This window comes from Eleginops maclovinus, chromosome 2, assembly GCF_036324505.1.
Source record: "Eleginops maclovinus isolate JMC-PN-2008 ecotype Puerto Natales chromosome 2, JC_Emac_rtc_rv5, whole genome shotgun sequence".
Taxonomy (NCBI): Eukaryota; Metazoa; Chordata; class Actinopteri; order Perciformes; family Eleginopidae; genus Eleginops; species Eleginops maclovinus.
The window spans coordinates 4874357-4889106 of NC_086350.1; the positions used below are offsets into that span (position 1 = coordinate 4874357).

The 14750-nt window shown below is 38.9% G+C and overlaps 3 protein-coding genes across 7 annotated transcripts; 1 reads left to right on the forward strand and 2 right to left on the reverse strand.

The window, feature by feature from the left end:
• Positions 1 to 368: 368 nt before the first annotated feature.
• Positions 369 to 7834, reverse strand: tdg.2 (thymine DNA glycosylase, tandem duplicate 2). 4 transcript variants are annotated; one of them, XM_063912949.1, is made up of 10 exons: positions 7113 to 7833; positions 5174 to 5523; positions 4163 to 4362; positions 3926 to 3995; positions 3409 to 3544; positions 3177 to 3259; positions 2990 to 3084; positions 2739 to 2910; positions 1940 to 2094; positions 369 to 793 (listed from the first exon to the last, which is right to left on the reverse strand). In XM_063912949.1, the coding sequence occupies exons 1-9, from the start codon at positions 7166 to 7168 to the stop codon at positions 1988 to 1990; spliced, it is 1269 nt and encodes a 422-aa protein (XP_063769019.1). In that variant the 5' UTR covers positions 7169 to 7833; the 3' UTR covers positions 369 to 793; positions 1940 to 1987. The 4 variants fall into 4 exon arrangements, with proteins under 4 accessions (XP_063769019.1, XP_063769028.1, XP_063729826.1 ...); XM_063912958.1 differs by having other exon boundaries at positions 369 to 2094; positions 7446 to 7834; XM_063873756.1 differs by having other exon boundaries at positions 369 to 2094; positions 7233 to 7831.
• Positions 7835 to 7937: 103 nt separating this feature from the next.
• Positions 7938 to 12130, reverse strand: ddias (DNA damage-induced apoptosis suppressor). Its single transcript, XM_063909977.1, has 5 exons — positions 11786 to 12130; positions 11173 to 11334; positions 10899 to 10998; positions 10488 to 10786; positions 7938 to 10234 (listed from the first exon to the last, which is right to left on the reverse strand). Exons 1-5 carry the CDS (start codon positions 11905 to 11907, stop codon positions 8539 to 8541), a joined length of 2379 nt encoding a protein of 792 aa, XP_063766047.1. The 5' UTR covers positions 11908 to 12130; the 3' UTR covers positions 7938 to 8538.
• Positions 12131 to 12856: 726 nt separating this feature from the next.
• Positions 12857 to 14415, forward strand: LOC134882027 (ubiquinol-cytochrome-c reductase complex assembly factor 6). Of its 2 annotated transcripts, none has more exons than XM_063909682.1 (3): positions 12857 to 13002; positions 13547 to 13666; positions 13892 to 14415. In XM_063909682.1, the coding sequence occupies exons 2-3, from the start codon at positions 13559 to 13561 to the stop codon at positions 14012 to 14014; spliced, it is 231 nt and encodes a 76-aa protein (XP_063765752.1). In that variant the 5' UTR covers positions 12857 to 13002; positions 13547 to 13558; the 3' UTR covers positions 14015 to 14415. The 2 variants fall into 2 exon arrangements, with proteins under 2 accessions (XP_063765752.1, XP_063765759.1); XM_063909689.1 differs by having other exon boundaries at positions 12863 to 13002; positions 13550 to 13666.
• The last annotated feature ends 335 nt before the right edge of the window (positions 14416 to 14750 follow it).

Consider the following 14750-nt stretch of genomic DNA (forward strand, 5'->3'; position numbering starts at 1 on the left):
TGGCCTTTTGGAGGTGAAATTGAGCAAGAAACTTTTTGCTTTCATAGTATGGTTTGTAGTAGTTATTGTATATAATTGTAACGGTTTAAGTGTTTGCTTTTCTGCAGCTTCAAACAAAAGAACACTGTATTTAATAAGCAACCAAATCCTCAAAATAGCCAAAAATCTTCCTGTTAATTTCATTGCATTTCGAATATATGACTTTTTACTCAATCGTTGTCATCACTCATGCTTTCTAAAGGTTTGCGTGTGTTTTCGCACATCCCGAATTTCCCCACGGGGATTAATGCAAGGCACATCTTGTCTTATTCTTGCATGCATATAAAATCTTCACATTAATGCTTTGAACAATGAGACAATAAACAGACCATCGTTAGAAGAGATTTAATAACTCTGTAATTACAGGGTAGAAATTTCAGAGTACAATCACCTATTTATACAGCTGATAAATCATAAAATGTCATTCTTTAAAAATACAAAAATAAGTCACTGGACACACGTACCATACAAAATGCAATAAATAGTGATAAAAAATAACACCAAACACATGCACAGTCTGTTGGAGAGTTAGAAAATGTAACCGTGGTGGGAACTTCCTCCCTTGTGCGTTACATTGCGAGGCTTCAGGAAACTGTATGACTTCTTTTCTCGGTGTGTCATCAGAGGGTTATTCACTCTCACTGCTGCATCATGCTACTAGTACAGCTGCTATCTGGTTTCTGGTGAGTGAGCCTCTTCAGCTTGCAGTGCTCCCGTGTCATGTTGTCCGCAGACTGGCCTACAATGTCCATTTCTGCAAGATACCACAATACAAACCAAGGAGATGGACTGTGCTGCTTGCAGAAGGAATGGTATGTCATTACCCAATACAATGGTAATACTTAAGCAATATATTTTTTATTCTAGAAACTACGCAAAACATAACTTACGGTGGGAATGTGTTATGTATCTTTTTGCAATTTACTGCAAGTTGTGTAAACTTAAAGGGTAACTTTGGTATTTTTTCAACCTGGATCCTATTTTACCCATGTTTGTTTTACAACTCTAGACTATTTTTCTTTAATTGCTTCAGTATTTAGCTAGAATGCTGGTCATTTATGTCCACTAACTGCTTGTTTTGACCACTGAAAAGCTTAGATTTGTATTAAAAGTGTTGACAACATAATGGAAAGGATCCCAACGTTTTTCCTTCACCTTTCTCCTGATTTCACCTCCTATGTTATTTTCTCATATGACGTTTTGCCTGAATACAGTTGTTGTCAACTTGGTGTTTTCTAAAGGACCTTTAATGTTGTGGCTGATTATTTAGCTGATTTTATCAAAATGGATACAACACAAGACTTCTGAAAGATATTTCTCCTGGGTCCACAGCCAGAATCCACCGAAGTGTAAATAAAAACATTTAATTTGTCTATTTCTGTGGCACTTAGAATAATAAAATGAGCCTGTGATTGACAAAAAACAAGCACATTTTTTAGTTGAGATAAACTGAAGGTGTGTAATTACCCATTAGAATTACATAGCAGCCTGTTAAGCAGCTCATTACTGGACCAATAAAAAAAAAAATGGTGTCACTTTAGGACACAAAAACATGGGAAAATAGGGTTCAGTTTGAAAAATATCTTGGTTTCCCAGTGGATCCTCTGTGTAAACAAACAAAAGTTATCTTTCAGTTTGAACAGAAATGTACCGTGTGCCTAAAATGTTTCCGGACATCAAATCTACTTTCTCTCCGGGATGTTTTGAGGTCATTGGTTCACTTCATGTTGTTGTTCTATAAAAAAATCAACAGACTTTTAAATTGCTTCAGAAAGGTAATCAGTCACAGTGGTTTGGAGTCATTATTTACAGATACACTTAATGCATCTGTAACTAACCCTAACTCTGTTTAGTTCCAACTCGATAAACTGCAGTGAGACCCATACGGTAACTACACTACCTGTGTGCTACAGCAGACAGGCTGTTCTCCTCCTCTCTTCGCTCTCCTTTAGTTGGAGGAGTTGCTGCTTTGCTTCGCGTCGCCTTGCAGCGCATTACAGCTCTCATACTCCGGGTCCACCTGCTCTTCTTTGATGGATATCCTCTTTGCATCCTCTGCAGAACACAACAACAATACATATGTAAACAAATACATAAATAAGTCTGTAAAAAGGACTGCTTATGTTTCAATGTGGAGCTACATTTAACATGTCGTACAGATATCTAGCTGTATTTAAATAATATAAATGTTTCATTTGTGTAAGAAGTAAACAAGTGTCAAATAAATGCAGTAAAAATAATAATACTTCCCTCTGAGATGCAGTGGTGTAGTAGTAGAAAATGGAAACACTAACCCCAAACTATACTTTATCAATCAGAATGCCGTATTTATCCCAGGGCAAATATGGTTTTGTGACCATCGGTCCATTTAAGAATAATGCAAAATATATGTATACAGGTGTATGTATAAAAACAAAACAAATAAACAACATAAAAAACGAAGTAAAATTAAAATATGTATCGAAACACAAGAACAAACTGTAAAACTGAGCACATTTTAATACAATAATACTAACTAATGTGAATAAATATAAAGCAAACTGTCTTATCTGTCTTTATTTTTATTCTGGGATACCTAACCTGTGCTTTTCTTCTCTACATTTAATAAGTTAGCTTATTCTTTATTATTGTGCGCCTTTTTATACCCGCTATGCCACTGGTTGCTGTAACACTTATGAAGGATTTCTGATTCTGTTTACCTTTGGCTAGCTGCAGATCAAACAAGTACTCTGTCTCCTCCACCTCGCGCTTCGGTATCAGACCCTTCATCTCGTCTCGCAGTTCCTTCAGCTTGATGTAGAAATGAACCTTATCCTGCGCACGGGGGAACTGTGCGCAGCGAGGGCTGGACGAGGGCATCAGGTAGCACACCTGGGGGAAAGTAATATGCTGTGAGGATTGTTGTTTGTGTTGTTGATCCTATTTTAATCCCGATTCTGTTTCAATTTACCGTTTCAGTTTCTGGGATTTTGTAAGGCTGTAGACCGAAGTCCAGATTCTTTGCCTTCACACCAAACGTTTCTTTGCAGAAGATTTCATAAATACCTGCAAGATAAATACAAGTCAATACACTGTTAAACGCACCCAGGGGCTTTATTATGAGCCGTTTAAACACTAAAGGGTTTTAATAAGTGTACCTTTTCCATTAAAAGCTGCTATTAATGGTCTGTATTTCTGCAGCTTGTCGAGTAACTGTCGACCTCCTTCACGGATCTCCTTACTGAAACAAAAACATAAAAATATAGTTTTTGTTTCTTTTAAAAAGGGCACAGGATTTATCATAGTAACTGATCTTAGCATTTAGTCTAACTTTGAGTCATTCTGTACAAAAGCTAAAATGACTATGGTCAAACTGTTTTTTTTTCTGACCTGGAGAGGTCCTTGCTGCCGGGTGTGGTCCTCTCCACCATGTTGGTGAAGCCGATGCTGTATTTCTCCGGCAGGCTCTGGTCGTGCATGAAGTTGAGCTGCTCGTCAGTGAGACCGGAAAGAAACAGACATTTCCCTGCAGAGGAAAATATATCATAGGCCAAGTGACTTTCGAGACACACATTTTGCATATACTGATTCTCAGGGAGCTTGAAAATCATTGATTATCCCGGATTTTAGCAACCTGTTTTCAAAACCCTGTATTGATAGAATGACATTCAAAAAAGTCCTATTAACCCTTTAAACTTGAATATTTTCTTTAAATTACCCAATTAAACAAGTTTTACAACTGTACACAAAACAAAAGTTACACAATTATATCAAATGTACTTGTAATGAACCATAATGCATGTTTCCGGAGGTCTGCTTGCATCTGAACATATAACTTTGAAGCAACTGAAAATAAAGTATGTTTTCCAGTCAGTAAATGAACGAAGGAAATTGAAGGTCAACGTACAGAAATGGTTTCCTGGGTTTGGGTAGTGGCGTCCTTTGTAGGCAGACAGCAGTCCTGGGTTAATTCCAATCTGAGGATAAAACATGAAGGTGTTACCATGGCAACAGACGGGGAAAATCACCAGTGTTTTGTGTCTGAAACCTTTCAATGTCTAAAGAAATGTTTGTACAATTGGTACCACTTCACTACGATTCATACGAACACATTCCCTTAAGGTCTGTCCAGTTAATAACTCACTATCAAGATGTCCAGGTTGTACGTGATGACGTCCGGCAGGGTTTTGGTCATGACCTCTTCCACTGACATGCCGTTGAAGCGGTTCAGAGCCCTCTTGGCTTTCTTTGCCGCTTCGATCTCGTTCTCCTCCTCGTTCGTCTTCCCATCCTCTGTGTGCTGCTTCGGAGGCCGGCCGCGCTTCTTCTTCACCGGCGTCACCCCTAAAACAGAGTGTATGTCATTTATAAAGCGCAGTTTTAAGCAATAACTCAAATACACTGTGGAGCCACGCCACAGAAGGACATTTTTTAAAACAGCTAAAGAGTAAAGAGAATGTTAAATTAAAACAAGAAATGGTAAAGACAGGTATAAAACATAAGACTACAGTGCAGAGTAAGACATTGATAAGTACTCGATTTAATTAAAGGCATTAAGTAGAAAAGTTTTCATCATTTGCTTTAAAATGATTTAAAAGAACAAGCATTAATCTGCTAATTATATTTTATATAAAGTGTCAGGATACAGTGGAAAATATGCATCCCAGTTTCACAAAGACAGTTATTTCAATTCAAACCCTAAATATATAAAGTCTGATAGTATATAAGCAGGAAATCTCCATATTAAAGAGGCTGAAAAACAGCATTTCTTCTCAATTACTTTCACGATTTGTCGACTATCAAAATATTGGTCTGGTTTTCAATTGTCTAATTATTTAGTTACTTGAGAAAAGACACTGCTACAGTAAATGAGTCTACTGAAACATTAGTTCATAATCGACATAATTGGATTCTTCATAACAAACATGTGTTTTTTTGTCATTTTTAGGCGATAGCAGACCGCAATTATTACTACCTAAACGTGGCTGTTGATATTCAGATACAAGTCCACGATTACATCTAGATTTCTGGCTTGGTTTGCATTTGTATCCTTGCTGATTGAAGCTGAGCGTTAATTTTAATCACTTGTTTGCTTTCGTTTTACTCAATGATATGAATGTGTGTGTGGGAGAATAAGTCTGAAACTCTTCCCTACCCTGAGGTGGAGCAGCCGGCTGAGGTTGGTGCTGCACACTGGGCTCCTGCTGCTGCTGCTGCTGCTGCTGCTGAACTGTGTGTTGGTGCTGAGGGTGGTGCATGTGTGCAGGATGCTGCTGCTGCTGCTGCTGCTGCTCCCTGACTTGGGGCTGGTAGGTCAACTCATGGTAGTGATTTTGGGCCGGCGGGGTGTAGTTCTGGTAGAAGGGTTCCTGGTGAACAGGAGGATCCCGGTGGACGGACAGCTCGGCCATGACGGGCTCATCTCTGGGACCCTCTGTGTAGAAGCCCATGTTGTTATAGGGCATCACATACTGAGCCTCGGGGTGCTGCTGGCTGGACTGATACCTGGAAGAGAAGGGAGGCGTGAGAGAGGAAGAGAGGAGGAAGAACAACGGTTTAACAGAGAAGACATTAAGGCAAGTAGAAGAAAAACAGGACCAGACAGCAAGAAAAAACACATTCTGACTGATGCTCAATGGCGTGCGTGAAGAAGAAGTAGGAGAGACAAACTTACAAGACACAATACTTACAAACAATCATGCGCTGATAAACACTTGTTTGTATTTTCTGCATTTCATTCAGTGTAGAAGGTGAAAGTCAAGCCCTGTTCCACTTATTTTTGTGGCTGTGTAGTAGATTTTGAGAAGGCATGAGACAATATAAAATGGGGTGTCTCGATTATCCTGCCCAAAAATAATTGGAAAGTGCGATATCTCTTCCCAATGATCATCACAATATACATTGAACTCTTATTATGGCACTATAACCATCAATCAAATCACTTGACTTTACATTTTCTGAACAAACGTTTGCATCACTGACACTTTTATAACTTTTAGTAATCATTATTTTGAGTAAATCAAACAAAAACAATGAACAATCTTAAAAACGGTAGTGAAAAGTCATGAATAAAGGCTACATTTTGTACGTCTGTTCTTTCTTAAATGATCATTTCTGTATTATTTTAATCAAGACCTTTGCTTCACTTCTCTACCGCGAGCTAGAAAACTTTTTTAACTTACTTATCGGAGAATATTTTCACAATTATGCTGACAATGAAAACACAATTTGGTTTAATTGTTTATGGTCCCATCCCCTAGTTTTAGCTAACCCTTGGTACCCTCTCTCGTTGCACCCGCTAACAGGAACACCACCTTTTGCTGTTGGCCAACTCAGGCATGGTTGACCAGAATGGAATGAAGATACACAAACAATTGCAAAACATTGATACTGTGATCGAACTCAACCACAGGTCCAACGAGTGGAGAGTTGTCAGTTCTAATGCTTGCAAATAAGCTGAGTTATAAAAGACATTGCAGGAGTATGGAATCTGTAGGGAGTGACAGTTCAATTACAGTCTTTATTTCCAGGTTTGGAAGAAATGTAAGGAGAAGATTACCTAAGTACATCTGTGTCTTCAATTTACAGGAAATATTAAAATGATTAGTAGCAGCTAGTTGCTTAAATATTTGTGTACAGGCTTTACATAAATTATTATAAAACATTGTAATCCATTGCCATGCATTTTGACTGACTACATTTCTAAGTAATCTGACTCAAACCTGAATTATTATTCATGGTTATTCTGATTCAGTGTATTAGTCACCTTTCTTTTAAAACATTTTATTACTCAGTTGTCATTCTCCTTAGTAATTACACTGTCACTTGCTACAAGCCCACATATAAAGTACAAAAGGTATGCATGATGTCGTTTGGTTCAAAATGCAGTTTATTTCTCTCCATCTCATGCATGAAAATGAAGAAACATGACATTATTATCCTTAATAATGACACTGTCACTTGCTACAAGCCCACGGAAAGAGAATACAGGTAAGCATGATCAAAATGTAGTATATGTCTCTTAATCTCATGCAAGAAAATGAAGAAACATGAGAAGTTTTCCATGACCTGCTGCCATCTCCACAACAACTCACCACTGCTGAAAATAATCCGTAGGAACCGTCAGTGATGTATACTGGTTTTCTTCCATCTTTACTGTTGACTTATTTCAATACATTAACATTCATTCTGCTGCCAAATGCATCAATACACACCGGACATGTGAGTTGTTTGCAGGGTATTGTTGTTATTGTAGCACATTCGGTTCATTTCTGCACAAAGGAGACGGATGGACGGCTAACACAGGAAGAAGAAATCTGTGGCTAACAGGGAAGCTAACAACATTACGGAGTCCCACAGCTGCAAAAAAAACAGAAACTAGCATCTATGTTAATGAAAAATAAATGTTTAGGAGGAATCTAACATACCTGTTATACATTTTGTTCTTTAGTTTTCAAATAGGGAGACGGGGGGCTGGGAATCCTCCCAAAACAAAGACCATTTAAACCTCAACATTTCCTGTAGCGCAGAGGGAGGTAGCGCCACTTGTGGGCCAGGAGGGGAACTGCAGGTAGCGAAATAAAATCATTATTTACACCTATTTTATTACCAAGATAAGATAAGATAAGATGTACCTTTATTAATCCCGTGGGGAAATTCAAGTGTTTATGCAGCAACAGAGAAGAGGAAAAACAGTATGATATGATATAATTTATAAATAAAAAATTCTGCAGATGTATCTCTCCAGCAGTGGTTCAGTCAGTAGGGGCTTGGACTGGGAATCGTAGGGTCGCCGGTTCAAGTCCCCAAACAGACTTCAAATATGGAAAGTGAACTGCTACTTGGAGAGGTCCCACTTCACCTCTTAGGCCCTGCTGTGGTGCTCTTGAGCAAGGCACCGGACATCTCCTATCCCCCCCTCCCCATTGCTCCCTGGGCGCTGCACGGTAGCTGCCCACTGCTCCTAGTACTAGGATGGGTTAAATGCAGAGGACCAATTTCACTGTGTGTGCTCTGCTGTGTGCATGTATGTGACATTCTTCTTCTATATTTACTCAATCATTTTAATTAAGTATCATTTCCAGATTATTATTAAGAACACTAGCTATAACAATAACAATAATCATCTATTAATAAACTATTTTGCAGTCATTTTTTTACCTAAATGGGAGAAAATGCTGTTTATAACCTCTTGAATATGTAGATATGTAATAAGACACTGAGCATCCTTGATTTTTGGGTTTTAAACTGTTCATTTATGGAAATCCTGGAATGTAAAGCAAGGTATATAAATTATATAAGATGATCATTTTAGTGTTAAAACTCACTTCAAAGATAAAGTGCATTAAGCAAGAGGTGGGACAGGTATGGGTTCTCCTGTAGAGTCTTCAACAGCCTCTCTCCTAGCTTCTCTATTTAAAATAGGTCTATTCTTAGATCTTTGGTATACCAGCTTAAGAACATTTAAAAGATCAATTCATTCTATAATCGATTTGCAAAGGCCTTCTGCCACAGCACATCTCAGACAGAGTCAGAAAACAGATCTCTAGACCAATCACAGGCCTCGTTCTCATCAGGGGAGTCACAGTTAGATCGATCCAGACTCCCCTCATCAGTCTCACAATTTCCTGTTGGTGCAAAACTTCTCTGTGACACTGTCAGATTTTGATCCAACAGAGTCCTTTTACAATTCATCTTATTTCCCTGCTTCCTTTTGCAAGAATATCCCAAACCACCGCTGCTGATTTCAGTCTGCAGTCTCCTCCTGAGCTTCACACTCAGCTGGGTTTCAGCAGCGGGAGTCGGAGGAACAATCACTTCGTTGTCTGTCAGATCACAATCACTTGAGCGGTTGTTGCTCTGGAAACCACGATGCTGCTGAGCCGGTAGTTTTTTCTGCTTTTCTGCTTTCCAAAACCTCCTTTTTGGGGTGAATCGGCTGCTCTGTCTGCTGGATGTCGAACTCAACACCACGTTTCCTTTTGTAGACTTTCTGCCCCACTGTGACAGCTGCTTAGACCTGTATGATTTACACAGAGAAGAGGGGGTACTAGGTGTCTTTATACTGCCCAATTCAGGCTGATTTTGGTGAAAAGCATCAGGACTGAATTTACAAAATGACCCGTTCACAACAGCTGATTTTACAATGGGGGTGGACTGAGAGGGAGGGATGAAGTCAAAGTCTTGTGAGCCTGGAATTAAACTGTCTCTGTTATTGCATTTTCTAGTTTCAAGTGTATCTTTGTCTAGTGAGGAATTCGTATCCTTGTCACTCATCAGGTGCAGTTTGTTTGGTTTGGATAGCAGCGGGCACGCTTCTGTTGTCATCCAGTCTGTTTCTGCATGTGTGTTGATTTGGTTTGTGTTGTTTATGAGGGAGCTGCTGCTGAACAGGTCTGCTGAACAATTATAGAAGTCCACTTCAAGCTGCTCTTCATTAAAAGATAGAAAACTACCTTTGTCATCCTCCTGATAACACTCAGGGGAACAAATGTTTCTGATTTGAATCTCGTTTGCACATCCAGAAATGTTCTTATAAACCTGGTTGGATAAATCCCCTTCATTCAGTGCAGGTGTTTTTGTAATATCCAGTAACGTCCGTGAGTTGCTTTCTGTTATCTGCTTGTTCCTTTGACAAACAGAGGGTGATGTATGTGGTACTTTCTCGGTTGGTGAACTGACTTCCAGGTTGTTTTTTGCTGTTTCTTTCTGATTTTGCACGTTTAAATGTGGCTCTGTTTCACTTACAATGTCACAATCTTTGTTTTCCTCACTTAGAAACTCTGTAAGACTCTCAGAGAAAGGCAGATCCTCCCAAGCCAAGGAGCTCGACAGAAAAGATTTGGTGAGATCTCCAGCAGAAATCTCCTTCGTCTTGGAACTGTTTAGGCCAGGTGTGGGAGGACTGAACCAAGTATCCTTGACAGGGGTGTTTCCAGCAGCTTTCTCAATGGATGAGGAGGGGGATTTGACAAATGATGGACTTTTGGAAGAACTGCAATCTAAAGGAAGAAGAGGTGACGGCGCTCTCTCCTCTGTGACTCTACGGTACCCCCAGCTGCCTCTCTGTGGTGTTTTGTTGTCAGTCTGTCGGCTGTTCTCCTCTCTGCCCTCCTGAGTATTGCAGCTCTCTTCCTGCTCTGCTGAAGAGGTTACTAGTCCTAAGGATTGTCGCCATGGATGGGTGGGAATCAGGGTGCCTTCCTGATGCTGTGAACTAGGGCGAAAACAAAAGCAATTGTCAAGAAATGTAAAAAAAAAAGGGGGACAATGCATCAAGTCACACCACCTGACACTGAAAATATCTACTATTGAATAAATACACTACAGAAAAAATTAATTAAATGCCTTAACTGATTAGCTAAAATGCATGAAACAAAAGGGTTAAAGGTGCATGTGAATTATAAAGCTAAAGAGCAAGTAAAACGGGCCTTTTTTTAACAGGATGTAGACGGATAAAGTGTCCTTACTTTTGCGATGACTGGGATAAAAGACCTGAGACATATAGTGTGGTGTTGTTGAAGCTGCTTGGTAAATGTTCGGGAAGCAGCAGCAGGGTTGGTGGTGGGGGGCCAGAGGCTCTGCTGGGATCAGAGGAACCCCGCTTGTATTCAGCAACTCTCTGATGAAGGGTCCGATAATAACTGACCACTGTGCAGCCTGTGAGGCCTGCGGCGTTGGGGAGAATCATCTGACTGGCAATGAAGTGAGCTTTACTGCTGGAGCCATTTGCAGCAGTCTCTCCCAACCAAGGTCCACTTCCTGATCCCTGAAGGACACAAACAAGACCAGGAATCGTTGACAAGAAGACTACATACAAATGACATTCAATAAAATACACACTTTGGAGATGTTGTTCAAAATCCTGATTGCAATTGTACCTTAATACCAAAGATGAAATGCCTCCCAATGAAGCAGTCTTGCACAGCCGTATCCAACAACGTGGATCTGGTTGATCCTCCATCCAAGCTCTGCACCAACCTACAACATGCAGAAACAAAAGAAATCCACACTGCTTTTAACTGACACTCAACACTGGTAAAACGAATCTAATACTCTGACGAACACAGGGTTTTCAACAACACTGATGCACGTTTCTATCGTACTAAATCGCAGAAATGCAGAGCTGCTTGACAGATATTTTCCAGTGCTCACCTCTGTAAACCACTCGCATGAATACCAAAGAATTGGTCCAAGCAGCTTCCAAATACTGTTATCCCAAAAATGCAGGTGTCCCGGACCACCCTCAGTGAGAGGCGGTATCTGTACTCCACCTGCTCCCTCAGACAGCTGTAACCACACTTAGAGCATCTGCATCTGTGTGGATAGAAGAGAAGACTCAATGTGAAAGAGATTTAAACATGGGTAATAACTGAGCATTGTAGAAATACATTTGTTTTTGAGCTTACTTAGATACGGCAGTTTTCAGCAAAGTAACTAAAGATATAGCATCAATGCCGCGGAGTAAAAGTACACTATTTACCTCTGAATTGTAGTGGGGTAGAAGTAAAACATTTATAAGTAAAGTAGAAATCTCTCAAAAACTACTTAAGTACATTACTCGAGTAAATGTACTTAATTACTTCCCACCACTGCTTTTACTAAAGTATAATATATGAGTACTTCTTTTACTTCTGCATTTCACCTTTGCCATTTAAGTGATCTAGGTCTAGAGTTGTTAGTCAGAGTAATGGTTACAAATCAAATCCATTGCACCCACTGTTTCTCCTTCACAGTGGAAACAAGTGTTGTTGTTTTTTGCCTTTACCTCGTCGTGTCCTCCTGTTGAACATCAATCCTTGAGAAGCAGCCTTTACAACTCGGATAAAACACACAGGCATCTGTCAGAGACAACACAGCACAATCCACCAGAGCCCGTCTTACAGACATGAAGTAACCACTCTGCAGCTAACATGCTAACCTGAGGCTAACTTACATTTCTTCTTACAACACGCAGGAAGTGTTATATTTACTTAATCATAGCGGCAGCAACTTTAATTTAAGAACACTTAGGATTTAAAATAGAAAAAATGCCCGAATAGTCACTTTCTGACTGTAAACGTCTCTTAAACTGAATAAAAACATGCTTCCTTTTTGCCCTAACTTGTCCTTCTACTTGTTTTGAATCCTGGCGGTAAGAGAGGCTGATGTGAGGCGCGGTACTGCCCCCTGCTGGACTGGAAGGGAAACACCAGATCACTAAATGTTATAATAAAATATATATATATATAAATGGTATTTCTAGATATTTGAGTTTCTATTTTACTGTATTTCTATGTCGTTATCAGGTACACTTTCCGCTGAACACACCACAATATAAAGTTTTACTTGTATATATACTACTGCTAGATGGCGACAGAAAGTATATCTATGAATGCACCAACACAAATTTAAACCGTAGAAGAAGTCAGACCCAAAGACAGTATATTATTATAAAGCGTATCACTCTGCAGTAAAAACAGGATCAGTTTAATATACACACAAATGCTGCAAAGTCAATATCCAAATCTGATCTCTGAACCATATATTATCAATACGAATATTCCAGATATGATTCACTCTTATATCATCTTATCTCATTCAAATTGGCTTTACAATGTAAGTTGATAGACTTCAACACACGGTTCGTGGCTGAAAAGGATATTGTATGATCAAAAAGCAGCCTTTAAACTGTGAGACAGAAAACTAGTAGGTTGTTGTCAATTCAAACCCCAAAATGCATACAAAATTCACTTTAAAATGAGCCTGCAAATGTAAAACAGGCAGCGAAATACGGTAAATTCACGTTTTTGGTATCCGCGAACAATGGGTAGTGACCACTCGCTATAATTTAGCATATCTTTGTGTTAGCTAAACAGCATGACCTGCCTGCTTGTCCCAATGACACACATTGGGGTTTGAGGTGATAAAAATGTGATCTCATTTCGGTCTTTTCTTTAAATTACTTTCAAATTAACTGAAAAGGACTTACCAGAGTCACTAAATGTAAGTTTGTGTCTATTGCTCTGTCACCCTTCATTGTTTTTCTAACTTCAAGCCATGCTAACTGTCACACTGCTAACATTGACAGCAGTTTCCTGTTACTGGGTTTATTGTACTGGTGGTTATTAATCATATATAATTAGTACTTGTTAGAAAGTTATATATGCATGTATATGATATTAAAATTGAATTGTGACTTTTACTAAAATTATAAACCCCTTTTCGTAACGCATACCCATAAAGGCTCTGTACTGGATCCAATTTGTGATCAGTCACACTGTCTTATTATATGCTGCTCCTGATTTTGGCATTATTTCACACTATAACAGACAATAGCTCCTATTTATTAGCAAGAAAAAAAGCACATTTGACTTTAAAAAAAAGAGGAACTAACTAAACCAGATGCTCTTTCTGTCATACTGTTTTATGGATACATAAATGCACTTCTTTCCCTCTATCTGCAAAACTATATGCAACAAATAAAGCATATGTGTTTGTCAGCTTCGATGTGTTTACTAATGGGATATCTTCCTCTCTTTTTTTCCAGAAGTCTGTAAAGATGCCAGCCGGTGTGTCTTGGCCTCGGTACCTGAGGATGCTCGGTGCCAGTATGCTGGCCATGTTTGCAGGATCACAGGTCGTCCATCAGTACTACCTACCTGATCTGGTAAAGAAAGAGAGATGAATAGAGATTGAAAAGATACATACACATTATTTGTATAACACCTTTCATGAAAGAAATGCAACTGAAAGTGTTTCACAATGAGGACATTATATGCACTGACTGCCTCACATGGAAATTGACAGGAAAACATACACACCACCCAACCAAACAGTCCCACTCCTTTAGTGCATGTTTAACATTTCTTTCTGTTTTATTTTTATTTTACAGAGTATTCCAGAGACCCCCCCCAAGCCCGGGGAGCTTATAACAGAGCTGCAGGGCTACAAACTCAGACAAGAAGCTGCCGCTGCTGCGCTAGAGGAGCTTAAAGCAAAACAAAAAGTGGACTGATGTGGAATTGTTTGTGATGGACATTCAATCAGCAGATTATTTTCTATTCTGAAGTTGCCACTCGCCGAGTCATGTCTGGGACATCTGCAATGGATATTGTCTGTGTTTGATGTTTCTTCTTATGAAGCAAACAGGAGAGGAATAAAATGCTACAGTCTTGGCGCCTGGCTCCATGGGATAAGGATCCTCTCTGGAATAAGATGATTCTGTTTATATAACCATTGTTAATTTGTCATTGTTGAATGTCTTAGCACTTTCAAACCAAGTGATGCAGTTGGTAATAGAACGCTTCATGATCACACTGTAACTGTAAGTTATTCTGTTCTACTCAAAATACATCTATTGATGGTTTTTCCCTAAGCATACAACATGTTTTTAAATAAAAAATATATAATTCTAAACCTTTGTCTTTACTTTGTGGTAAAAATAAGTCATACCTAAGAAAATACTGCAATAATAACAGGCGTCAGGTTGCAAATAGCTTATTTTGTTAAACTTTGTTAGAAATCAAACTTCATGTGAAATTGTCTTTTTTTGCCCAAATGTGAGTACTATAGTCAATTTGATAAAAAAAAAAAAGAAGCTCAACATAATTCTTGAAAGAAATATGCTATATCAAAATAATGTTGAAAATAATATCCAATACGTGTTATACGACTTTATAATTAAAAAATACCGACTTCACAGAAAAACCAAGGTCAGGAACCGAGCCAGCATTCCACTTTTGAATTTAAAC